Raw genomic sequence first — 27,860 nt, forward strand, 5'->3', positions numbered from 1 at the left:
GTCAAAATCTTCGCCTTACACCTCTGGCTTAAGCAAGTGAACCTAGCTAGCAAAAGCCTTTAGGTAATCGGCCTCTCCTTGCCTAGTCTCTGGCTTCTTCCAGCCTCCCTCCAAGCCTGTTCTGCAACAACCTTCCTACCTTGGAATCACCTGGGTGCTTGTTAAAAATTCATTTCTCTGATTTCCCTAATGGTCCAGTGGTTAAGAATCTGCCTCCCAACGAAGGGTACATGGTTTCGATCCCGGGCCCATAAACTAAGATCCCGCATGCCCTGGAGCAACTAAGCCCCTGCTTGACAGCCACTGAGCCTAAGCTCTAACCCGTGCTCTGAAATTAGAGAGAAGTCCGCAGGCCACCACGAAGGCCCAGCATAGCCAAGATAAAATAATAATAATAAAGTAGTCCTCGTCCCTCCTCACTCTAATTTAAAAAAAATGCATTTCCTGGGTCCCATAACCAGCACTGCTGATTCAGAAACACTCTTGAAGTGAAATATGAGAAACTGCTTTTCTTTTTTTTCAACAGTTAAAAACTGCTTTCCATTTTTAACAATTTCTCTAATTGAGTCTGATATGGAGAATGGATTTGACTTCCAATTAGCGACACCAGGCAGGAACTTGGGTAAATAAAGTGGTTGTCACTTCTTGTTGTTCAGTGACTAAGTTGTGTCCGACTCTTTGCGAACTCATGGACCACAGCATTCCAGGCTCCTCTGTCCTCTACTATCTCCTGGAGTTTGCTTAAATTCATGTCCACTGAGTCAGTGATGTTATCTAATCATCTCATCCTCTGCCACCTCCTTCTCCTTTTGCCTTCAATCTTTCCCAGCATCAATCACGGTCTTTTCCAATGAATTGGCTCTTCGCATCAGGTGGCCGGAATATCGGAGCTTCAGCTTCAGTCCTTCTAATGAATATTCAAAGTTGATTTCCTTTAGGATTGACTGGTTTGATCTCCTTCCTGTCCAAGGGACTCTCAAGAGTCTTCTCCAGCACCACAGTTTGAAAGCATCAATTCATTGGTGTTCAGCCTTCTTTATGATCCAACTCTCACATCTGTACATGACTACTGGAAAAACCATAGCTTTGAATATACGGAGTTGGCAAAGTGATGTCTTTGCTTTTTAAAATGCTGTCTAGGTTAGTCATAGCTTTTCTTCCGAGGAGCAAGTGTCTTGTAATTTCATGGCTGCAGACAGGGTCTGCAGTGATTTGGGAGCCCAAGAAAAGAAAATCTGTCACTGCTCCCACTTTTTCCCCTTCTATTTGCCATGAAGTGATGGGATAGGATGCCATGATCTTTGGGTTTTTTTTTAATGTTGACTTTTAAGCTAGCTTTTTCACTCTCCTCTTTCACTCTCAGCAAGAGGTTCTTTAGTTCCTCTTCACTTTCTGCAAGAGGAGGGGTATCGTCCACATATCTAAGGTTGTTGATATTTGTCTTGGCAATCTTGATTCCAGCCTGTGATTCATCCAGCCTAGTATATCCCATGATGTACTCTGCATAGAAGTTAAATAAGCACAGTGACAATATACAGCCTTGATGTAATCCTCTCCTAGTTTTGAACCAGTCGCTGTTCCATGTCCGGTTCTAAGTGCTGCTTCTTGACCTGCATACAGATTTTTCAGGGGACAGGTTCACTTACTGAGTTCCTATTACGTGCCAGGCGTTGTGTCAGGATAATGGAGGGAGTATGTGTGACTGTTACTGACCCAGGAAATTGAGGTTCTGAGCAGGCTCCAGCTGAAGACCAGAGGCAGCGGTCAAACCTTAGTTTCATAGATTCATAGAGTTAGTATTTGAGAATGCCACCACCCAGTTTTGCTTTTCTCTGTGGCCTGACAGCTTCGCTTCCTGCTAAGCCCCGTCAGATATTTCGGAAGGTCAGGTTGGGGCGGGGCGTGAAGGTGGAGATAAAGAGTAACTCTCAGCACAGAATGTGCAAAGCTGGAGCCCAGGCAGAGTCCTAGGCTTTGACAGAACTGTGGCGCTTTGCCATGGCCAGACTAGACAATCCACAGAGCAAGGATCTCTCTTTTCCCTCAAACTGGGAGCTCACGAGGGCAGACATGTCTTCTCTTACAACGAGCTGGCTTCAGGAAGAAGAATTTCCTCTTCCCTAACAAACTGGGCATCCCTGAGGGCAGGCTGTCTCCTCCTTGGTTGGGAGCACTTGAGGGCAGGTTGTCACACCCATTAGACTGCGGCTTCCTGTGGGCAAGACTGGCTGTGCATCCCCTCACACGGGGGTATCTTCAGAGAGCAGCTTTGGGCCTTTTCTAGCATCCTGGAGGTCACTGGAGTCGAGACTGCACCCACTGAAGCCTGGGCTCCTGAGACAGGGTTGGGACCTTTGTCAGGGCCCATCTGCCCCTGAGACAAGGGGCCCAGTTCCTTCCTCCTCTGCCAGCCCAGGCCTAGCCCTTCCTCCCAGAGTGGTTCTGCACCGGATGGACCAGTCCAGTGTTGTTGGCTGAGCTGATGTGCAGAGAGAGAGAAAGACTCCCTGCGGGATGTGGGTATTTCTGGTGACCTTGGAGTTGGGGCCCCACCCAAGGACCTGGCTTCCTGGCCTTGTGCCCACCCAGTAGAGCCCGCAGCCAGGCCTTCCCTAATCCATTATCTACCACTGCTCACTGGGGATTGGAGCGTAAAGTGAGTCATGCACCTGGGTCTGGGCCTGCCTTCTGCCTCCTCCCAGTTCCCGGCCCCATTTCCTGAGTCCCCTGAGAAGCCGGCAGGAAGGCGGCCCCCGCCTCCCCCTCAGCCTCTTTGCCATCTCCTGGACCACTGTTCCTGCAGTTTCTCAGGTAAGAGGCTGGTGGCCTGGGTGAGAGGGTCAGGTTTGGCTGCTTTGTCTGGCTGCTCCTCGGGATCCTTGAGGCTGGCCAGGCGCACGTCGGATTTCCCTCCCCTCAGCACCCCCTCATGGACACTCAACACCCTTATCACTCACACAGCATACATCCTTTTTCACTCCTCATAGATATTTATCACACACAGTCACCAACAGACATGGCATTTCCTCACACACTTGATAGAAAACACAGTGTCATCCCCACACAGACACCATCCACAGCCCTTCACAAACACACATCATACGACAGACCCTTAGCATCTGCTGACTCAGCCCGTGACTCCTCACGACACACAATACACACGCTGTCACAGTTGACACAACAGTCCCCCGTGGGATGTATATCATTACCCCCAGAACGAAATACATCCTTACAGACACACGTGTACAGTAGCACTGACTCATGTAACACCTGAGGGCTTCCCAGGTGGCTCAGATGGGAAAGAATCCGCCTGCAATGCAGAAGACCTGGGGTCGGGAAGATCCCCTGGAGGAGGGCACGGCAACCCACTCCAGTATTCTTGCCTGGACAATCCACATGGACAGAGGAGCCTGGCGGGGTGCAGTCCACGGGGTCACAAAGAGTTAGAGACAACTGAGCGACTAACACTTTCAGTTTCACACAACACATGAACCCTTGCAGGACATAAGATGCCCAGACAGGAAAACCCCCCACTCCTCACTCACAGCAGACTAACCTACTCCACATAGATACATGCGCACATATACAGAGATCAATGCAATCACACACACATATCCTAGAAGCGCCTCACATCCGCAAACAGGGCCCCGAGGTCCTTGGTGGTACTGCTCAGCTAAGGCAGGGGCTGGGGCCCAGTCAGCAATGCTATCCCCACTTCTCACCTCCCACCTTGGGCCCTGCTTGTGCACGGGGGCAGGGAGGAGGCAGCCAGGAGCAGAGCTGGGGGTCCTGGCCACGTCATGGAGCATGATGGGCTGGGGGGACGCCTTTCCTGGCTGACTGAGTGCTGCTTCCTCATGATCCTGGGACTCTGCACAAGCTGATATTAAAAATCTAGCTAACATTTGTCACATGCCTACCGGGGGTCAGATACCAAGCTCACGGCTTTCCTGAGTACTATCTTATTTAATTATGTGATACCTTTATGAAGTAATACAATGTTTCGCTCATAGCTCCATCAGTAAAGAATAGCAGCTTTGCAATACAGGAGACCTGGGTTCGATTCCTGGGTCGGGCAGATCCCCTGGAGAAGGAAATGGCAACCCTCTCCAGTATTCTTGCCTGGAAAATCCCATGGAGAGAGGAGCCTGGCAGGCTATAGTCCGTGGGGTCACAAGAGTCGGACATGACTTAGCAACTAAACTACCACCACCTTTATGAAGTAGATAGATACTGTATTATAACCCTCATTTTATAGCTATTTTTCCATAGATGTTCAGAGAGGTTAAGAAACTTCCCTGATATGCCACAGCTAGCAGGCAGCAATGGAATTTAGATCTAGGTAAGTCTGAGTGACTATCAATTTCACTTTTGGAGAAGGGAATGGCTACCCACTCCAATATTCTTGCCTGGAGAATTCCATGGACAGAGGAGTCTGGTGTGCTACAGTTCATGGGGTTGTGAAGCTAGACTCCATCTCTTTTTTATTTATTAAAATTTTTAAAAAGTTGTTATAAAGAAGTCACAAATGAGCCAGTTAAAAGTTCAGTAGATATGAAAGAAAGAACGCACAGTGAAATGATTCCCTCTTATCCTTGTTCTCAGAACACCTGATTTCATTCTCTTCCCCAAACAGGGATTGAACCCGGGTCCTCAGCAGTGAAAGTGCCTAACCACGGGATCTCCAGGAAATTCCCAGCCTCTCTTTTAACTGGGCAGTCTAGCAGGGTGAGCAGTGGGGGCTGGAAAACGGAGGGCTCCTTCCATCCTAAGTCCTCTCTTGGCCTAAATTGTCAGGTAGACCTGCTCCCTTGAGTCCCCTGGGCCTGAATCTTCTCCCCTTATCTCACCCCTGGGGGCCCTGCCCCACCCCTGAGGCTTCCTTTCAGGATCCAGTGCAGGATGAGGTGATTCCTCTTACAAGCGAGGGGAAGGGGAGCAGTTCTCACTGCTGTCCAAGTTGTGTCCAGGCTAGAGACAGGGAGCCCTTGGGACTCAGCCCTGACCAAAGGAGGGAGAGAGAGAGAGAGGAGTGAGGAGAGTGCGGCCAGGCGCGGTCCTTTCCAGACCTAATTCCACAATGAGGTTGGAGGTGTCATTCCCGCTTCGTAGATGAAGAGGCTCAGGGGACCATGTTAAAAGGCAGAGATGGGATTCAACCTCGCAAAGTTTGAGGGAGGGTGAGTAAGTGAGAGAGTCAGAGAGAGAAACTGAGGCTATGATGAGGAGTCATGGAGGCTTCGGGACTGCCGAGCATCAGGGCTGCCATCCCCAGGAGAGCGAATGAGCCTGCTGCCCCAGTGACTTAGGGGCTCTGAGGGCTCTGGTTTTGTAGTCATCTCCCCCATCCAGTGATTCTTTATTCTGCCCATTTGCACTATTTGTCTAACCTTGTCCTTTTTTTTTTTTTTTTTTTCTTGGCAGTACCACTTGTGGGGCTGACTTGACAGATCTTAGTTCCTTGAAAGTGAAAGTCGCTGAGTCGTGACCGACTCTTTGAGACCCCATGGACTATACAGTCCATGGAATTCTTCAGGGCAGAATACTGGAGTAGGTAGCCTGTCCTTTCTCCAGGGGATCCTCCCGATACAGGAATCGAACTGGGGTCTCCAGCATTGCAGGCGGATTTTTTACCAACTGAGCTATGAGGGAGTATTAAATCCAGGCTCACGGCAGTGAACTCTCGGTTCCTAACCACTGGATCACCAGGGAATTCCCCATCCTATTTTAATTACTGTAACTTTATTGTAAATCTTGATATACGATGTGGCACCTTCTTTTTTTTCTTTTAATTAATTATTTTGGCTGCGCTGGGTCTTCGTTGCTGAGTGGGCCCTCTTTAGTGGTGGGAACTGGGACCATCTCATTTTGGCGGCTTCTGTTGCTGAAGATGTTGGGCTCTGGAGCGCAAGCTCAGTAGTTATGGCCTACGGGCTTAGTTGCTCCTTGACGTATGAGGTCTTCCGGGACCAGGGATCGAACTTACGTCCCCTGCATTGGCAAGTGGATTCTTAACCACTGACCCACCAGGGAAGCCCCTGTATCACTTTCTTGACTTCTCATTCTCCAAATTATCTCCGCAAATCCCAGGCTTGGGTATATTTATAAATACATATTACAAAATCCTGTGCGCCTACTGCTGAGTTAACTAGAATATTGCAGATATAATAGAAGCCTTCTGTGTATCCTTGCTAACCCTGCTCCCTCCCTCTCTCCCCAGACGTAATCATAACCTGAATCTGTCTTCATCCACTGATGCCATTGATGCATCTGTGCTGCGTCCACCAATAATAATCACGTTCAAAGTCTTAGGAAACAGTATCATGTTATACGCACCCTTCTGTAGCTTGCTTTTTTAGTTTGGTATCCAGGTTATTACATGTAGCTCTGTTCACTTTAACATATGTGCAGGATTACACTGATGTACAGGATTACACTGAGAAACATACAAATATTAATATCTCCAGAGTGAACCTAAGAAGAATGTGCACATTAAACTTGAGTATGAAATTAATTTCCAAAATGGTGGCGCCACTCGTCATTTCTTTCTCTCGGTGTAATGAGGGTTTCCACTGTTCTACATCCTCCTCAGTACTTGGAATTGGCAGACTTTCATTTTTTCCAACATGGTAGGTTTGTTTAAACTTGAGCTCCTGATTTTTCTGAAACCATATTTTTTTTGACCATATCTTTTGACCATATTTTTATGTTTCTTAGCCTTCAGGCTTTTTCTTTGGTAAACTGCCTACTTGTTTGTTTACCCATTTTTTCTACTGGGCTTTTCTTTAAGTTACTCGTTTTTAGGAATTAATATCATGTTATGCCTGAAAATTCTTTGAGACATATGATATAAATATCTTCTCCCAGTCTATGACTTATTGCTTTACTACTTTTATAGTATCCTTTGAAGTATGGAGTTTTTAACTTTAGATGATCACGTTTATCCATTTTTTCTTTGTTATAATATTAATAATTTCTATGTCTTAAGTTTTTCTTTTTTTTAAAGATTTTTTTTTTGATGTGGGTAATTTTTAAAGTCTTCATTGAATTTATTACAATATTGTTTCTGTTTTATGCTCTGGCTTTTTGGCTGTGAGGCATGTGGGATCTTGACTCCTTGACTAATGATCGAATCTGTAAAATTTCCCTGACCCTTAGCTCATAAAGATATTTTCCTCTATACAAAAATTTTTTATCATCATAGTTAGTTCTTTATGTCAATAGAAGTTTAATTCTGGATATGGTGTGAGGTAGGCATCTAATTTTGTTGTATTTTCCCCCAAATGGATAGCAATGATTTGCACAAGTATCTACTCTTACTGGTCTGTAATAGCAAGTCTGTCATATATATCAAATTTCCATGTTTCTGATCTCTTTCTGTGACCTCTCTTTCCAGTATCTCTATTCTATTCCTTTTGTCTATCTGCTTGCCCCTTTGTTAATACCACCCTGTCTTACTACTATAACTTTATACTAAGACTTGTTAAAAGATGCTTGCTCCTTGGAAGAATAGCTATGTCAAACCTAGACAGTGTTTTATTTCTTTATTTTTTTAGCAAAGGAATTTAGTTTGTTCACTTTATGTAAATTGGAGGCTAATTACTTTACGATATTGTAGTGATTTTTGCCATACTTGACATGAATCTGCCACGGGTGTACATGTGTTCCCCATCCTGAACCCCCTCCCACCTCCCTCCCCATCCCATCCTTCTGGGTCATCCTAGACAGTGTTTTAAAAGGCAAAGACATCACTATGCCGACAAAGGTCCATATAGTCAAAGCTATGGTTTTTCAGTAGTCATGTATGGATGTGAGAGTTGGACCATAAAAAAGGCTGAGCGCTGAAGAATTGATGCTTTTGAACTCTGGTGGTAGAGAAGACTCTTGAGAGTCCCTTGGACTGCAAGAAGATCAAACCAGTCCATCCTAAAGGAAATCAGTCCTGAATATTAATTGGAAGGACTGATGCTAAAGCTGAAGCTCCGATACTTCAGCCACCTGATGTGAAGAACTGACTCATTGGAAAAGACTGTGATGCTGAGAAATACTGAGGGCAAGAGGAGAAGATGGCAACAAAAGGATGAGATGGTTGGATGGCATCACTGACTCAATGGACATCAGTTTGAGTAAACTCAGAGAGATAGTGATGGACAGAGAAGCCTGGCATGCTGCAGTCCATGGGGCTGCAAAGAGTCAGACACGACTTAGCAGCTGAAAAACAACAACATTAGATAGCAGAAATTCTACCATGTGTCTGTGTTCTTGTGTGCATCAACATTTTTTTGGCTAGTCTTGGCTCTTTGCTTTTTCAGCTGGAATTTTAGGAATTTTAGGATCAGCTTGTAAAGTTCCTTGCACAACTCTATTGGGATTTTTTTTTTTTGAGTGCTTTACATAATTATTTTTACCCCAGCGTTATTGAGGTATGATTGACAAATGTAATTGTAAGATATTTAAGATGTACATCATAGTGATTTGATGTATATAGATTGTGAAAGTACTCCTAGCATATAGTTAATTAATATCTATTTGGATTTTGACTGAACTGGCACTGAACTTATTGATTTAATTGGGAAGAACTTACATCTTTATGATATTGATGATTCCGTGAATGAGTATTTTGCATTTACCCATTCATCTAGTTCTTCTTGATTTCTTTTTCATTTATTTTTGCTCTGATTTTTATGATTTCTTTCCTTCTACTGACTTTGTGGGTTTTTGTTCTTCTTTTTCTAGTTGCTTTAGGTGTAAGGTTATGTCATTTATTTGATGTTTCTCTTGTTTCTTGAGGTAGGCTTGTATCAACTTTCCTCTTAGTACTGCTTTTATTGCATCCCATAGGTTTTGAATTGTGTTTTCATTGTCATTTGTTTCTAGGTATATTTTAACTTCCTTTTTGATTTTTTCAGCATCTAGTTCTCATTTAGCTATTTTTCAATAATTTTATAATTTCCTCCAATAAGACTCGACACATCTTAGGCCAAGATAGTTTTCTTGGTATCATAAGTTGGGTCTTAAAAAGTGACACTTTCTGTTTATTGCTTGTTTATAGGAACATGATTGATTTTGTTTTCTTTTTGGCCACACTTTATGGGTTGCAGAATCTAAGTTTTCTGACCAGGAACTGAACCCTGGCCTCAGCAGCGAAAGCACCGAGTCCTAACCACTGGATCACCAGAGAAACTCTGGAACATAAATGATTTTTATTATTGATTTTATATCCAGAAATCTTACTGACGTCTTTTATTGATTCTAATAATTTGCCCATGGAATAGCTTTAATTTTTCTATCAATCATATTGCATGTGAAAATGATTTGCTCTTCTTTTTCAATCTTCATAACTGTTTTTGGTCACCTATTCTTCACAACAGAGTGAAGTACTTATGATATTCTCAGTTTGCAGATTCTGAAACAAGTTTGAAGAGGTAAGTTGGCTTTTCCAAATTCAGAGACTTGGTGGCAGTCAAGGTATTGAACTCAAGTGTCTTTGATTCTAGAACCCATGCTCTTTTCTCTGATGCTCTTCCTCACACATCCTCCACTGATGGGTGAGAAAAGGATTGTTTCCAGAAAGACAGTGTCCACATCATTCTGAGTGAAGGATAGCTTGAGAGAGCAGAATGAAGTCACCAAAGCCTTTATAACAGCTGTGCAGGGCTTCCCTGGTTACTCAGTGGTAAAGAATCTGCCTGCCAATGAGGGAGACACGGGTTTGATCCCTGGTCCAGGAAGATCCCACATGCCGTGGAACAACTAAGCCCGTATGCCACAGCTACCGAGCCTGTGCTCTAGATCCCATGTGCCGCGACTACTGAAGCCCACACGCCTAGAGTCTGTTCTCCAGAGAAGCCTCCACAGTGAGAACCCCACGCACCACAACTAGAGAGCAGTCCCCACTTGCCACAGCTTGAGAAACACCCGAGCAGCAGTGAAGGCTCAGCACACTCAACAACGAATAAATAAATAAATAAAATTATTTTAAAAAGGAGCCGCACAGGACTGAACTAGGGTTTAGGGTGGGTATATAGAGTTTCATGTATCTGGACTCTAATACCTGTTCCACCTACCAGCTATGTTGCTTTGGATAAGTCACATTGTCTTTTTAACCTTATTCATTCATTCAATAAACTTAATCCAGGAGCACCTGCAATGTGCCAGGCAGTATTCCTGGTAATGGGATACAGTACTGTAATCAACAAACAAATCCCTACTCTCAAGGAACTTACAGCTTAGTTAGGGACATAGATAATGAGCGAAGTAAACAAGGGAAATATACGATGTGTTAAATGTGATAAGTGCTGTAGAGAAAAATATAGCAAGGTAAGAGGGCCTAGGGCATGTCAGTGAATGGCTGCAATTTGTTTAAGTAACTGGGGAAGCCTTATTGAGGAAGTGGCATTTGAGTAAAGACCTTCACTCTGGGTGTCTGGGGGAGGAGAATTCTAGGCCGAGAGAACGGCAGGTGAAAAAACTTGAGATAGGCACATGCCTGCTATACTGCTGGAGATCAGCAAAGGTGGTCTGACTTGGGGATGGGGGTGGTGAGAAGTTGGAGATGAGTTCAGGTCTTGCATGTCCTTGGGGGCATTTTAAAGGACTTTGGCTTTTAAAAAGATAATTTTATTTACTTATTTTTTGGCTGCACTGGGTCTTTGTTGCTGTGAGTGGGCTTTCTCTAGTTGCAGTGCAGAGGCTTCTCATTGCAGTTCTTCCTCTTGTTAGAGCATGCAGGCTCTAGAACACAGGCTCAGTAGATTCAGCACACGAGCTTAATTGCCCTGAGGCGTGTGGGATCTTCCTGGGCCAGGGGACAAACCCATGTGCCCTGCGTTGGCAGGAGGATTCTTAACTGGACCACCAGGGAAGTCCAAGACTTCAGCTTTTGCTCTAAGTGAGGTGGAAGTCACTAGTAGGTTTTGAGCAGAGGAATGATGTGATCTGACTGATGATGATGTTTAATGGGCTCAACTGCACTCCTGTGTTGAGAACAGACTACAAGAGGTGCGACAGTGGAAACAGGGAGAACAGTGAGGGGCCACAGCCAGGTGAGACATGATGGTGGCTTGGACCTGAGCCGTGAAAGTGCAGATGGTGAAAGGTGTTCAGATTTTGGATTGATTGATCAATCTAGCAATCAACTATCATCATTTAAAGTTTAAGGTAAATTTACTAATTGAAAATATTTGTTTGATGAAGGAAACTTTAAAATCTCTTATAAACCCAAACATAAGGCCACTCTTCAAATAAGCAATCCCTTATTTTCCTGATGACAAGATTCCCCAAAGATATTTTTTTCATTTTTTGGCTTCACGGTTTGTGGCATTTTAGGTTCCTGACCAGAAACTGAACCCGGGCCATAGCAGTGAGATGGAGGAGTCCACAGGGTCCACTGGTCCACAGGGAGTTCCCTCAAAAGCTTTTTAAGGCCAGCTTGAACATATAAACTCTTTGGAATGAAGATGACCTAAGCCTGAGTTTCTCAACCTCAGCACTGTCAACATGTTGAGTCAAATACATTCTTGTTGCAGGGACTGCTCTGTGCCTTGTTGGTTGATTGGCAGCCTTGCTGGCTTCTGCCCACTAGATGCCAGCACTACCCCTGTCCCCCGCTTCCTGCCACCTGTGACAGCCAAAAATGTGTCCAGACATTGACACATGTCTTTGGAAGGGAAAGTAGCCCCTGGTGAGAATGGCTGCTTGAGTCAAATGCCTATTTATAATATTTAATTAATTTTTTTTTTTAAATTTTGGCTGCACTGGATCTTTGTTGCGGCTCCTGGGTTTTCTACTGTTGCTGTCTCAGTAGTTGGGACATAGGCTTAATTGCCCCCAGGCATGTGGGATATTCCCAGATCAGGAATTGAATTTGTGCCTTTTGCTTTGGCAGGTGGATTCTTAACCACTGGACCACCAGGGGAACCTAACTTATTCTTTTTAAAATTTATTTAATTTTCTTTTTAAATTTTTTTAAAATTATTTAATTTTTATTGAAGTATAATTGATTTACAATGTTGTGTTAGTTTCAAGTGTACAACAGAGTGATTCAGGTTAATTTATTCTTTTAGTTGCTGACATAATCACTCTGGGCAATAATTTATATTATATATAATGCTCTTTTACACGCTCAAATTTCATGAAACTAGTTTAGTCACATCCATTATATACATCATTGATGTCAACATTTTTACTGTTATTGTTCTTTTCTTTCATTTAACAGAATATTCCCAGTTACATCATTTTTACTTCCATTTACCTTGTATGAGATACAGCACTTAATGTCCCAAGAAGATGCTATCATAGGAAAAGTTCATCCCAAGACAGAATTATGCTTTTAGTGGCTTCAGGACAGTTCGCTTTTTCACTGTTGTTCTCATCTCTAAAATTCAAACAAATATTGAATTACTTTAAAAAACAAACAACAAAAGCCCTTTCTTATAAAACATTAAAAATTCATGCAAAAGTACACCTAAGGTATAATGGATCCCCAGTATTCTTGACAGGAGAGTCCCATGGACGTAGGAGTCTGGTGGGCTACAGTTCATGGGGTCAAAGAGTTAGACACAACTTAGTGACTGAGCATACTACATTCAAGGTATCAACACACCCTAAGAGTAAGGAATTATCTAAACTTTGATATATGCATTAGCCATTCATTAAACTATCAGCTTACAAAGCCACATCCTCCTTAACAACATAAACGTTAAAAGTAGCACTAAAACAGTGTTTTTTAAATTGCACATCATTTTGCTATATGTGGACTCAAGCTTTGGCTCATTTAAAGTTTCATAAGCCTGAGTAAGCGAACAGGACAAAATTGTTGAACCACACACCGAACTAATTTGAGACTATTAGCTTATTAGCAAAATCAGTATGAACTTGGGTGTTATACTTAAAGAAAAAGTAAGTTAGGACATGTGGTCTCTACACTGGGTATCTGGAAACTGCCAGGGTGTCTCAGCACCAGAGCTGTGTATCATTGCTATAAGAGTTGAAAAATGAAAAGTATTTCAGTTCAGTTCAGTTCAGTCACTCTGTCGTGTCCCACTCTTTGCAACCATGGACTGCAGCACGCCAGGCCTCCCTGTCCATCACCAACTTCCCAGAGTTTACTCCAACTCATGTCCATTGAGTCAGTGATGTCATCCAACCATCTCATCCTCTGTTGTCCCCTTCTCCTGCTGCCTTCAATCTTTCCCAGCATCAGGGTCTTTTCAAATGAGTCAGCTCTTCGCATCAGGTGGCCAAAGGACTGGAGTTTCAGCTTCAGCATCAGTCCTTCCAATGAATATTCAGGACTGATCTCCTTTAGGATGGACTGATTGGATCTCCTTGCTGTTCAAGGGACTCTCAAAAGGCTTCTCTAACACCACAGTTCAAAAGCATTAATTCTTCTATCCTCAGCTTTCTTTATAGTCCAACTCTCACATCCATATATGACTACTGGAAAAACCATAGCTTTGACTAGATGGACCTTTGTTGGCAAAGTAATGTCTTTGCTTTTTAATATGCTGCCTAGGTTGGTCATAACTTTTCTTCCAAGGAGCAAGCATCTTTTAATTTCATGGCTGCAGTCACCGTCTACAGTGATTTTGGAGCCCCTGAAAATAAACTCTGTCACTGTTCCCATTGTTTCTCCATCTATCTGCCAGGAAGTGATGGGACCAGATGCCATGATCTTAGTTTTCTGAATGTTGAGTTTTAAGCCAACTTTTTCACTCTCCTCTTTCACTTTCATCAAGAGGCTTGTTAGTTCTTCTTCACTTTCTGCCATAAGGATGGTGTCATCTGCATATCTGAGGTTATTGATATTTCTCCTGGCAGTCTTGATTCCAGCTTATGCTTCATCCAGTCCAGCATTTCTCATGATGTATTCTACATATAAGTTAAATAAGCAGGGTGACAATATACAGCCTTGACGTACTCCTTTCCCAATTTGGAACCAGTCTGTCATTCCATGTCCAGTTCTAACTGTTGCTTCCTGACCTGTATACAGGTTTCTCAAGAGGCAGGTCAAGTGGTCTGGTATTCCCATCTCTTTCAGAATTTTCCACAGTTTATTGTGATCCACACAGTCAAAGGCTTTGTCATAGTCAACAAAGCAGAAGTAGAGGTTTTTCTGGAACTCTCTTGCTTTTTCCATGATCCAGCGGATGTTGGCAATTTGATCTCTGGTTCCTCTGCCTTTTCTAAAACTAGCTTGAACATCTGGAAGTTCATGGTTCACATATTGCTGAAGCCTGGCTTGGAGAATTTTGAGCATTACTTTGCTCGCATGTGAGATGAGTGTAATTGTGCAGTAGTTTGAACATTCTTTGGCATTGTCTTTCTTTGGGATTGGAATGAAAACTGACCTTTTCCAGTCCTGTGGCCACTGCTGACTTTTCCAAATTTGCTGGCATATTGAGTGCAGTACTTTTATAGCATTATCTTTTAGGATTTGAAATAGCTCAGCTGGAATTCCATCACCTCCACTAGCTTTGTTTGTAGTGATGCTTCCTAAGGCCCACTTGACTTCACATTCCAGGATGTCTGGCTTTAGGTGAGTGATCTCACTATTGTCATTATCAGGGTCATGAAGATCTATTTTATATAGCTCTGTGTATTCTTGCTACCTCTGAATATCTTCAGCTTCTGTTAGGTCCATACCATTTCTGTCCTTTGAGCCCATCTTTGCATGAAATGTTCCCTTGTATCTCTAATTTTCTTGAAGAGATCTCTAGTCTTTACCATTTTATTGTTTTCCTCTATTTCTTTGCACTGATCACTGAGGAAGGCTTTCTTATCTCTCCTTGCTATTCTTTGGAACTCTGCATTCAGATCGGTATATCTTTCCTTTTCTCCTTTGCCTTTAGCTCCTCTTCTTTTCTCAGCTATTTGTAAAGCCTCATCAGACAACTCTTTTGCCTTTTTGCATTTCTTTTTCTTGGGGATGGTCTTGATCACTGCCTTCTGTACAATGTCGTGAACCTCTGTCCATAGTTTGAAAATGCATTGGCAGGTGGACGCTTTACTGCTGAGCCACCAGTGACCACCAGGGAAGCCCTATATATCTCGTATGTGTCTCTAAAAGATAATTATTCTTTTAACATAATCGTGAAATCATAGTATGAAAAGTATTTACATATGTAAAAAATGTAAACCTCGTCAAGAATATATGATAAACATTCTTGTCATTTATCTTTAACTCATGGTGATGATTTAACTTTCTACTCAAAAGTTCTGAGGGCTTCCCTGGTGCCTCAGACAGTAAAGAATTTGCCTGCAATGCAGGAGACTTGGGTTCAATCCCTGGGTTGGGAAGATCCCCTGGAGAAGGGAACGGCAACTCACTCCAGTATGCTGGCCTGGAGAATTCCATGGATAGAGGAGCCTAGCAGGCTACAGTCCATGGGATTGCAAAGAGTCAGACACAACTGAGCATTCTTCAGTTCACTTCACTTGAGGAACCATCAACCAACACTAACAATTATCAACCCATTTTTTTTTTTTCAGTTGAGGTATGTCCCATTTTATTCTGAAGCAAACCCCAAATGCATAATTTCATCTGTAAATATTTAATGTTGTTGTTGTTGTTATTTAATTGCTAAGTCGTGTTCAATTCTTTGCAATCCTATGGACTGTAGTATGCCAGCCTCCTCTGTCCATGGGATTTCCCAGGCATGAATACTGGAGTGGGTTGCCATTTCCTTCTCCAGGGGATCTGCCTGACCCAGGGATTGAACCTTCATCTCCTGCATTGGCAGGTGGGTTCTTTACCGCTGAGCCACCAGGGAAGCCCTATACTTCATATGTATCTATAGAAGATAAGAATTCTGTTAACACAATCATGAAATCATTAACCTAACAATCCACATGAATTCCTTAATATAGTGGAATATCCAGTGTGTTCAAATTTCTGGTCGTTTTGCAATTCCTCTTTTTCTTCTCTTGCTCCTCTCTCTCTCATTTGTTTGAATTGGGATCCAAAAAAGGCTCACATGTAGCAATTTGGTTGTATGTCTCTTAATTCTCATTTAATCTATAGGTTCTTCCATCATCATTTTCTCCTGTATCATTTGTTGGAGAAGGCAGATGGTTTGTTCTGTGCATTCACGGCAGTCTGAGTTTGCTGTGGATATCCCTATGATCTGTTCCTTTTCTGTATATTCTGTAAACTGGTAGTTGAATTTCCTAATTCTGTTTCTATTTCCTTGGCAAGATTGTTGCATAGGTAGTGTTGTGAATTGAGCACACACAAACATAACTTTATTAGGAAAGTTTCCAAACACACAAGAAGAGAGGGAAGTGTAATAAATCTCTGTATACCCGGTGACCACAAACTTGGTGGATTAAAATAGCACACATTTATTCTCGTACAGATCTGGAGGCCAGAATTCCAAAATCAGTTTCTTTTCTTCTTTTTTTTTGGACTGAACAACACAGTACTCCTCAACCAGGGATTGAACCTGGGCCCTGAGCAGTGAAAGCTCAGAGTCTCAACCACTTCACAGCCAGGGAATCCCCCTACAATCAGTTTCGATGGACAAGGAGTCAGCGCTGTGCTCCCTCCAGAGGCTCCAGGGAGGAGTCCCTTCCTTGCCTCTTCCAGTTTCTGGTGGTTGCGGCATTCTTGGGTTGTGGCTGTCTCTCTGCCTCTGTGGCCACATTGCCTTTTCTTCTCTGTATCCAGCTTTCCTCTCTTACTCAGATATTGGTGATTGCATTAAGGCTCACTTGGATAATCCAGGATAATCTCCCCATTTTAAGAGTATTAGTTTAATGATACTTGCAAAATCTTTATCATGTAGGATAAAGTACACAACTTCCAGGGATTAGGACCTGATACTTTTGTGGGCCATTATTCAGCCTACACAATACCCATTCCCTAGATTCAATATTCTACCTCTCTCTCTTTTTATTTTCTTTGTTCCTTTCATCCTTCTCTTCCCTTCCCTCCTTTCCCCTCCACTCCTTTCTCTCTCTCTTCTTATTTTACTGTAATATTTTAAAGCAATTCCCTGTAATTCCATCCTTAAATATTTCCATATATATGAACATTTTCTCATGTAACCACACTCTCTGCAGTGGAATCACCAAGTCTTAACCACTGACTGCCAGGGAAGTCCCTGAATTTGATTTCTATGTCTCTTAAGCCTCTTTTAACCAAGACATTCCTGGATTAAAAGTCCTCTCTCCATTCCCCATACCCCGTTCCCCTCGCATGTAGTTGATCTATCGATGGAACTGCATCAGTTCCCCTGTAGAATGTCCTGGTCCCACATTATGGATTTGACTGATTGCTTTACTGAAACACCTATTAATTTGTTCCTCTATTACCCGTGTTTCCTACAAATTGAAGGTTGGAGCTAAAGGCTTGATTAGGTTCAGATTCGGAAATATGTTAAAGCAGAACAGACAGAATTGGTAACAGCATGGATGTAGGTGTGAGAGAGAGGAGTCACCCTCGGTTTCCTCATCTGTCAAATGTGGATAATAACCTCTGCCTGCCTGCCCTGATTACTGATCGTCTCAAAGAGGTGCTGAACTCTGACTGCTCCGTGCACTTAGACGACGGACCTCTGAAAACCAGGCATGAGCCTGGGGTCGAGCCAGCTGTCCAGCAGTCTGTGGTCAAGGTTGATCCCAGAGGCCCCTCTGTCCCTCCCGGTGTGGCGGCTCCTGGAGTGGTGGCTGGGGGGCAGCTGAGAAGGTGAAGCCAGGCTGGAGGAAGAGGGTCTGAATTGGGCAGCAGAGCTAGGACTCGACTCAGGTAGACAGCTTGCGTGATGGTTAAACGTGATGAACAGAGCACCACGTCCTTTTGTGTCTCAGGCACTCAAGGCTCAAAAAGCCTCCAAGGGAGACGAGGAGGGATGATCAAGCAGGGCCTGCTCAGAGGCCGGGGCGGCATCTTGGGATCTGAGGAGACTGTGAATGAGCAACCCTGGGCAGGTGTGAGCCAGGGGGTGTGACGGATGCAACACCTGAGTTTGTGAGCGTGTAGGTGAGTGTGTGTGGGGGGGTGTCTCTGTATGCTGGTTTGTACTGAGTGTGCAAGGATTGTGTGTAGGCGGTTTGAGTGTGTTCGCCTGCATGTGATGGGCTGGAGTTGGGGGAGAGGGGCAGATTTTTGGCTCCAGTTCCTCAGGGCTGAGCCACATGTTAGAGGTGCCTTGTCCCCTCAGATCCATTTTTGGCTTAGATAAGGAACAGTGCAGTGGGGTCCCAGTGAGTGGGAGGGGCCAGTCCAGACCCCCGTGGTGGAGTTGAGGCTAGACCATGCATGGGGAATCAGGAGCCTGATCTCCTAGCTCTGCTTGGCACCTGCCTGACTGTGGGGCCCTGATCCTGTCTAGGCCTGCTTCCCCCCCCCCCCCCACCCCACGCCCTTGCCACCTATAAGGAGGCTGTTGGGTTGGCTGTTGATTGAAGGGCTCACTTCCTTGTGTCCACTGCAGCGCCCGGGGCCTGCAAGCTCAATAAAGGGTTATTGGTTGAAAGAAGGAGTGGATAAGTGGACGGGAAACTGAGGCAGGGAGCTCGGGCCCATCCCTCACCTCGGTTCACACGCAGTCTCTGACATGGGACTCTGACACAAACACACGCTCACTCTCTTGCTTGTGTTCACTTCCTCAGTTCCCCACACCTGCTCACCCTCTCCTGTTCCCACTGACTCACTCGCTGCCAGATTCCTGCCTGGGGTCTTATGACCCTTCCTCCTGTGCCAGCCCAGCACCGCAGGGCTGTGTGCCCATGGGTTCCTTGGTCTTGGCGCTCCTTGGCCACCAGGGGGGCCAAGCCCAGCCATGGCACTGACCGCAGCAGTTCTTAGGAGTTCCTCCCTTTTCATCTTCTCTATTTTCCAGCTGCCTCTCCTTTTCCTCCTTTGCTCCCTTTCTTTTGTATTGTCTCCCAGGCATACACACACACGTGCACACACACGTGCACACACGCACGTGCGCCCCCACACACGCACACGCGCACACACACAGGCCCTCTCACTATCTGTGCCATCTTTTTCTCTGTCACTCCCTTGGTTTTCGTCCTCGAACCTCCTCACCCCGCTCACGCTGTCTCTGTGTTTGCATTTGCCTGTCTCCCTCTGGGCCTCTCTCTCTCTCCACCTCTTAGCCCCCTCTCCCCTGACTCTCACATTCTCCTTGCTCACTCACAGCTCCTCTCGCTCACGCTTGTGCTAGGTGGCGTGTCTCTCCACCCCGCCTTACTCTCTCCCGGTGGCAGCTGCCCACACCCCACCCTGCCCCTCACTCTGCAAAAAACCTCCGAGTGGCACCCAGGGCCTGGGTGACCCAGCTCGAGGCTCTGCGGCATGTCCTCTCTGCTGATGGGGCCCTGGGGTCACGGCGTTTCCTCCTGGGGGTGACTTGGCAGTGATGCACGCTATTTCCTCACTTCTGCAATTACAGACAGCACAGAGCCCGCAGCTGCCGACATGCTCAGACCTCGCAGCGGCAGCCACTGCCCCTGGACAGGTAAGGGGGTCCCAGCCCTGGCCCGGCTGGGGGGAAGTGTGTGATAGCGTCCCCAGGAGATCAAGGTCCTGCCCCTAGACTCCGCCTGAGCAAACGTGTGCTTCTGTTTTTAAGGGACAGTTCTGGCATCTTCCCCAGACCCAGAGGCTCTCGTTTAGAAGGAATTCCTCGTGACTAGACATTCCCAGGTAATCCGCTACCCTCTCTGGTTCTCTGAGGTCAAGGCAGCTCTGAAGTGACCTCAGAGACCTCCCTGGGAGGTGGTGGTGAGAGGGGGGCTGCCTAGATCTTGGGGGGCTGGGCGCTGTCTGCTTCAGTGGCTGTGTGGCCTTGGCCACGTCACTGCCCTGCTCCTCAGTTTCCTAGAGTGTCAGACGAGGCCAGTTCCATCTCCCCAGCAGGAAGGTCGGGAGGCAAAGGGTCAGGTACCGGGCTGGGTATCTAGGAATTGACTAGGTGCTGGGTTCTCCTGAGGGGATGATGAGGAAGATAACAGGGTTGCTGATACAAGAGTCCTGGCCCACAACCTGTTCCCTCCATTAGGTCGCAGGTGGTAGGGATGGAGCACAGGCTGGGACCACCTGTCCTTTGCTGGCAGGAGGTCAGATGTGGGCGTGGGGAACGGAGGCTGCTGCTCAGACTCTTCCTTACTTGTGAAGAATGAGGGAACCTGCAGAGTTGCTCCCCAGAGTATTCAAGCAGCTCTGATTTAACCCTTGACTGAATATACAGCTGTTCCAGGTGCTTGGCATGCGTGTGTGTGTGTATGTGTGTGTGTGTAGGCGCTAGGGAAACAAACGAAAGAGACATCCTTGCCTTTAGGTACTGACAACCCAGTGAAGGAAGGAAGCCTCGAAAGAGATGGGACTGAGCCTGAGGTGGGCAATGGGGTTTTGGCATCAGCTCTTGCCTATGAGCTGGGACGTTGGGCAATTCAGGAGCATCCCTTTCCTCCTTTGCATACTGGGGTTTAAGTACTGACCTGTGAGTTGTCGGGAGAGGATGCAGTAAGAGGCTGGTGGGAAAGTGCTTTGTCAATGGTAAGCTGGTGCGCAGACACGAGCCAGTATTACTGCTGGTACCAATGCTGTTATTCTTACAAATGCCTCAAGGAGGAGGATTTGTTTGTTCCTCATTTTATCCTTACTCTTCACGTGGAGTTTAGCAAGTCACACAGTCTTGGAACCTGAACTGAATAGGGAATGAGAAAGTAGTGTGTTGTACTGGAAGAGGATGGACAGTGAGCCTGAGGTCCAGCATCTGGTTCCAGCTTGCCTCCTGATTCTGCGGTCACTTGGGGCAAATCCTTTCTCTTCTCTGGGTCTCAGTTTCCCCATCTGTCCAATGAAGGTTTGGGTAAGAAAGCCACAGTCTCTGCTGTGCATAGGCTAAGTCGCTCAGTAGTGTCCGACTCTTTGCGACCCCATGGACTGTAGTCCATCAGGCTCTTCTGTCCATGGGAGTCTCCAGACAAGAATACTGGGATGAGCTGTCACTTCCTTCTTCAGGGGATCTTCCCCTTCAGGGATCTAACCCACGTCTCTTGTGTCTCCTGCACGGGCAGGCAGGTTCTTTATCACTAGTGCCCCCTGGGAAGTCCATAGACTATGATCTACGGCAGTAATGTCGAAATGGGCCTCCAGGAGTGAGTTTCTGCTCTGGACTGATGGGGGCTGGGGCTGGTGTGATGAGAGGCTGGGATTCTTTCTGTCCTTTTATAGAAAGACTTTTATGGAATGCCCTCTTCCTCCCTATCCTAAGCCTGTGAACTTGCCCTTGTTGACAAGAAAGGGCTGCTTATCTTTTCCAGTGAAGTCCCTTCTTTCCCGTCCTAGTCTCTGCCTCCCCATGGATATAGAGGGCACCAGCTGAGCTGTGGCCTGGGGAAGCCCCCTTATGGATCCTGGGAGAAGGTGTCTGGTTTCAGAGTGGAGCCCGTTCTCAGAAGTGTATCTGCTGGGCCCCTGGTGCAGCCATGTGTCTGATCAGCAGCTCTTGGGTTCCTTGGCAGCATGGTGGGAGGGGAGAGAAGCCTCTGCTGTGTGTGTGTGTGTTCATGTGTGCCTGTGGGGTGGACTGGAGAACTGGCTCTGGGTATATATTCCCATGTGTGCCTGGAGTGTGGCCAACTACGGGTGGGCCTGTCCAGCCCAACATTTCCCAAAAGCAGGATCATCAACAAAACCAGTTGAGAGGTTGGCACTCCATTCTTCCCTTGTGTCTTCAGCCAGAGAGAATCCAGAGCCAGTGTGTGTGTGTATGTCTGTAAGATGTAGGGGGAGGAGAATTTGTGGGGGGAAAACTATCCTTTAGTAGCCCCTCCCCACCTGTTTATTTCTATAGAAGGGGGAACTTCAGGATCTAGGTTTGGAGTTGAGCTCATCTGGCTGATGTGAGAAGAGTGTCAAAAATTTGTGCAGCACCCTTCACAGTTTGTAAAGTCTGTTTCGATTTCCTAAGTTCTTGACTGTTTACCAAAGCCTTTTTCACTCCCAACAATCTTCCTTTTCATAGCAATGTTTCAGCTTTGGGGGGAGGCGCATGCAGATGAAGATCCCAAGGTTCAAAGCTAGGGAGAGACTCACTCAAGATGGTTAGGAGCTTGGTTGAGGCCAGAGGCCAGGTCCCCTGATCATAATTCCTAATCGTGATTCATGTTTCTCTTCATCCAACCTTGGTTGCTGCTTCTAACGGAAGAGAGGTGGCTGCTTTGGTTCATGGCTGATTTGTTTGCTCATTCATTCATGCAACAAACATTTCCTGAGGGTTGGGGCGGAGTTCCCAATTACTGAGCAATAACCAGGTGTATCAGTTGCTTCATTTTGCACCTACAGCTTCCCTGTGAGGAAGGTTTTATTGTCGCCACTTTTCTGCAAATGAAGGTAGAGAAGCTTTGAGGGTCAAAGATCAGCTGGGAAAGAACAAAGCCAGGTGCAGATCGGGGTCTGTGTGACTGTAGGGCCTCCGCCCTGTACCCTACGTTTTCCCTCGGGCCAGGCCCTGAAGATGTCAGAGTGGTTCCTGGTATAATGGAGGGGTGTGCCCTTGCTGCGGAAGCCCAGAGGAGGAAGCACCTCCCCGCCCTCCTTGCCCCGGCTGAATTCCAGGAGGCGAGGAGTGGGGAGGGTGACTCACAGACCGATACTATCTGCATATCTGGAAGCCAGGAGAGACCCAGGCCAGGCTCAGGGTCCCCCAGCTCCATGGGGATGTCATAGGCCAGATGAGTCGAGACAAGCAGAGACTGAGTCTCATGAATGTAATATACATCCCTGGGACCAGCTGGACCCCAAGAGAGAGAGAAAGCTGGGAAACTTTGATACCCAGGCCACCTCCCACCCCTCATCTCTGGGGCCCTAGACCCTGTCCCTACCTCTCCCCAGACAAGGAGCTCTGTTCATTCACTGATAAACATGCCCAGTGGGATGCTAGCCTCCTTGAACTGGAAACCATGGGGAGCCTAGTGCAGAATTCCCCAGAGATCAGGAAACTTGCTCCCTTCCTTTGCCCAACTCCCTCTGCTTCCTGGACAAGTGGTAATGAAACCACTCCATGAGGGGGGAATTTTTGGAGGATATGAGCAGAGGCTCAAAGGCATGGGCAGGCCAGGGCACAAGTATCAAGTGTCAGAGGAGGCCAGAATGGGTGGCAACTTATTTCTTGAGGATTTTAGAGGTTCAACTGCCTTCAGTCTCAACTGACCTCAACATTGGGAGGTCAATGTTGATATTATTTCCATTTGATAGGTGTGAAAACTAAGTACTCACAGAAGGGCAATGATTAAACTATGGTATTTTACTGGTTCCAGGAATCTAAGGGCTGGGAATGGCTGAGGCTGGTGTTAGAGGGTTTGGAAGTCAAGGATGAAGGACAATGTGACTCTGTGTGTGTGTGTGTGTGTGTGTGTGTGTGTGTGTGTGTGTGTGCGCGCGTGCGTGCGTAATGCCCGAGGCCCTATACTCAGGGAGTTCCCAGCCTGGAGGGAAAGCGATATCCACACGTGATATGGGAACCAGAAGTGGTTCCCATATTCCTTCTGGGGTAGAGAAGTATAACTAACAGCCAACATTCATTGAGCTCTTCTTATGGATCAGGCATTTCCTATTCAATCCTTACAACAACCTCATGACATAGGGTTAGGGTTAGTTTTATTTTTTTTTTACAGATGAGTAAACGGAGGCTCATGGAGGTAAAATTAATTGTCTTGGACAAGGATTCAGTTCAGTTCAGTTCAGCCGCTCAGTTGTGCCCATCTCTTTGCTACCCCATGGACTGTAGCACACCAGGCCTCCCTGTCCATCACCAACTCCCGGAGTCCACCCAAACCCATGTCCATTGAGTCAGTGATGCCATCCAACCATTTCATCCTCTGTCATCCCCTTCTCCTGCCTTCAATCTTTCCCAGCTTCAGGGTCTTTTCCAGTGAGTGAGTTCTTTGCATCAGGTGGCCAAAGTATTGAAGTTTCAGCTTCAGCATCAGTCCTTCCAATGAATATTCAGGATTGATTTCCTTTAGGATGGACTGGTTGGTCTCCTTGCTGTCCAGGGGAATCTCAAGAGTCTTCTCCAACATAACAGTTCAAAAGCATTAAGGATTGGCTGGTAGCATTTTGCCAACTGTCCCCAATTGCCATAAAATGATATGACTGGTTCCCCGAAGTTTTCAGGGTTTTATTTTTTAGAATATATTTCTTATTATTTATTTGGCTGCCCTGGGTCTTAGTTGCGGCATGCAAACTCTTGGTTGCCACATGTGGGATTTCCTTGACCAGGGATCAAACCAGTGCCTCCTGCATTGGGAGAGCAGAATCTTAGCCACTGGACCACCAGAGAGGTCTTCAGGGTTAATGATATATCTGGAAGTCTTATCTAAACGGCTTCAGGCTGGGATTAACTTGGGATGAGCCTGATGTGAGCAGTTGCAATGACAGTGGTGCTGTTTTGACAAACATTTGATCTGATCTAATTAGCAGATTGTCTGGACTTCCAGTAAATACAGCTTTTTAGAGCTGTTGGTCATGAGTACCTGAAACTGTGCTACATTATTCACTGAGTCTTTGCATCATGCTGGGAACTATGTGCTTGGAATATTATGAGCTCCATATACAGTGGAAGGGCCTGAGGCTCAGAGAATGATAAGCTTGACTATGGTCGTGAAACCAGGATGTGACCAGAGGCAGAGTTTGAATGGAGGTTTGTCTGATGCCAGAGTCTGTGATCTTAACCACTGTCCTTTCCCAAATGCTTTCTAATCCTCTGTCTCACTGGATGCTCACGGAAAGCTCTATAGGGTAGATGTGTTATTGTTCCCATTTTATAGATGAAGTCCAGAGAGGCGAAGTAGTTTTTACTAACTGTTGCACAGCTATTAAGTGAAAAAGCGGAGCCATATGATTCCAAGTTAAAAATATATAATGTATTTTCAAATCTGCCATTTCTGAGGCCCATTAAAATATGATAAAAATATGTAAGATGGATTTACCCTCTTAACAACTTTTAAGTATTGTTAACTATATACACTTGTTGTACCACAGATCTGTAGAACATTTTTTTCTTGCCTGGTTGAATCTCTGTGCCCAGTGAACATCAACTCCCTGTTTCTGTCTTCCTCCAGCCCCTGGCAACCAATATTCTACTTTCTGTTTCTATTAGTTTAATTACTTTCAAAACCTCATGTAAGTGGAATCATTCAGTCTTTTTTGCGATTGGCTTATTTCACTTATTAATATTCTCAGGTGTCATCCATGTTGTAGCAGAGGACAGAATTTCTTTCCTTTTCTAGGCTGCATAGTATTCCATTATATGTATATTAATATTTTACCAGATTTTGTTTATCCATTTGTCTGTTGATGGACATTTAGGTTGCTCCTACCTCCTGGCTATTGTAACTAGTGTTGCTGTGAACATGGGTATATAAATATTTCTTCAAGATCTTGTTTGCACTTTTTTTTCTTTTAAAGAAATACACCCAGGAATGAGATGTCTGGGTCATATGGTAGTTCTATTTTTAATATTTTGAAGAACCTTCATACTAATTTCCATAGTGACTGCATCATCTTATATTCCCACCAACAGTGAGTGCACAAGAGTTCCAGTTCCTCCACATCCTCAGTAACACTTGTCATTTTCTGTTTTTATGATCGAGGCCATCCTAATAGGCGCTCTCTTGTTGGAGTTTTGATTTGCATTTCCCTGACGATTACTGATGTGGAGCGTCTTTTCATATGCCTTTTCCCCACCTGCCCCTAGACAATTTTTTAACAAATTTATTTTATTGAGTTATAGTTGATTTATAATATTGTGTTGATTGCTGCTCTACCACACAGTGATTCAGTTATACATATATATATATTCTTTTCCATATTATTTTCCATTATAGTTTATCACAGGATATTTTTTTCTCTGTCCTCTGTTTCCCTCAGTATATTCCAGGATATTGAATATATTTCCCCATGCTATCCAGTAGGACCTTGTTGCTTATCTATTCTCTGTATAATAATTAGCACCTGCTAATCCCAAACTCCCAATCCCTCTCTCCCCATCTTTTCATATGCTTCTTGGCCTTTTATATCTTTGGAGAAATGTTTCTTCAAGTCCCTTGCCCATTTAAAATTTTTGTTGTTGTTGTTGTCGTCATTATTGAGTGGTAAGAGTTCTTCATATATCCTGGATATTAACCCCTTATCTGGTATATTATTTGCAAATATTTTCTACAAATCTGTAGGTTGCCTTTTACTCTGTTGATTGTTTCCTTTGGTATACAGAAGTTTTAAAGTTTGATACAGTTCCATATGTCTCTTTTTGCTTTTCTTGCTTTTGGTATCATACCCAAGTAATCATTGCCCGTTCCAATGTCATGAAGCTTTCCCTCTAGAAGTTTTATACTTTCCAGTCTTATGTTTAGGTCTTTAATCCACTTTGAGTTACTTTGTATATGATTTGAGATAAGGGTCCACCTTCCTGCTTTTTGCATGTGAATATCCTGTTTTCCAAATATCATTTGTTGAGATTATCTTTCCCTTATTGTGTAGTCTTGGCACCCTTGACAGAGATCATTTGACCATATATGTGAGCATTCATTTCTGGGCTGTCTACTCTGTCCCATTGTTCTGTATGTCTATCTTTGTGCCAATACCACCCGTTTTGATTATTGTACTTTCTAATATATTTTGAGATCAGGAAGTGTGAGGCCTCCAGCTTTGTTCTTCTTTCTCAAGACTGTTTTGACTGTTGTGGGTACTTTGAGATTTCTTATGAATTTTAGGATTTTTTTCTATTTCTACCAAAAACGCCACTGAGATTTTTAACAGGGCATTAAATCTATAGATCGCTTTGGGTTGCATGGACATTTTAACAGTATTAAGTCTTCTGATCCATAAACATAGTGTGTCTTCCCATTTGCTTGTGTCTTCTTTAATTCCTTTCAGTAATGTAGTTTTCAGTGTATAAGCCTTTTGCCTCCTTGGTTAAGTTTATTTTTAAGTATTTTATTTTTTTTGGTGCTGTTGTAAGTGGGATTGCTTTCTTCCTCTTTTCTTTTTTCAATTTTTATTTATTTCTTTCCTTACTTATTTTTGGCTGTGCTGGGTCTTCGTTGCTTTCGGGCTACTCTCGAGTTGCCGCGTGTGGGTCTCTCATTGCGGTGGCTTCTCTTATTGCGGAGCGCAGGCTTTAGGGTGTGTGGGCTTCAGTAGCTGTGGCACGTGGGCTCAGCAGCTGTGGTTCCTGGGCACTGGAGCACAGGCTCAATAGTTGTGGCACACGGGCTTAGTTGCTTCGAGGCATGTGGAATCTTCAGGGACCAGGGATGGAAATCAGTCCCCTAGATTGGCAAGCAAATTCTTTACCACTGGAATACAAAGGAAGTCCCCTGGGATTGTTTTCTTAATTTCCTTCTCTCTTAGGCCCATTTTATCTTCTTCTTCTTCTTTTATTTATTTTTTTATTGAAGGATAATTGCTTTACACAATTTTGCTGTTTCCTCTCGAACCTTAACATGAATCCGCCATAGGTATACATATATCCCCTCCTTTTTGAACCTCCCTCCCATCTCCCTTCCCATCCCACCCCTCTAGATTGATACAGAGTCTTAGGCCCCTTTTAAAATCTTCATTCTACCAACAGGGAGACAGAGACCCAGAGTCATGGAGTGAGTTTAGTGTTTGAACCAGGATTTGCTTCCAACTTCACCGCTGCCTGGCAGGAGTGAGATGGATACAGAGCGGACTCTCCTTTCCATGGCCCCATTCAATTCCCCACTTTGGGGAGCAGAGGGAAAAGCAGGGCCCCCGGTCAAAGGCATCTCTTCCTGGGTCCTTGCAGCCTCTGAAGCACCTGCTCTCGGGCCATAGGACAGGTCTGTGAGTGGAGGAGTTGGCCACAGAGTGG

General features: G+C 45.0%; 1 protein-coding gene across 14 annotated transcripts in view; it reads left to right on the plus strand.

Annotated features, from left to right (window-relative positions):
- The first annotated feature begins 2,713 nt into the window (after positions 1-2,713).
- PTAFR (platelet activating factor receptor) overlaps positions 2,714-27,860 on the plus strand; it is a 43,660-nt gene continuing 18,513 nt past the window's right edge. For 10 of the 14 annotated variants that reach the window (XM_060411421.1, XM_042245085.2, XM_042245092.2 and 7 more), the window contains exons 1-2: positions 19,391-19,472; positions 19,587-19,660. Coding sequence is in view for 1 of the 14 variants with exons in the window: in XM_042245088.2 (XP_042101022.1) it covers positions 20,334-20,350 (17 nt within the window). In the remaining 13 variants the exon portion in view is untranslated. Of the gene's footprint in view, positions 2,812-19,390; positions 19,473-19,586; positions 19,661-20,294; positions 20,351-27,860 lie in introns of those variants that run through there. The other 4 variants (XM_042245087.2, XM_042245091.2, XM_042245088.2 and 1 more) reach the window with 3 other exon arrangements.

Source organism: Ovis aries, chromosome 2 (assembly GCF_016772045.2).
Source record: "Ovis aries strain OAR_USU_Benz2616 breed Rambouillet chromosome 2, ARS-UI_Ramb_v3.0, whole genome shotgun sequence".
Lineage (NCBI taxonomy): Eukaryota > Metazoa > Chordata > Mammalia > Artiodactyla > Bovidae > Ovis > Ovis aries.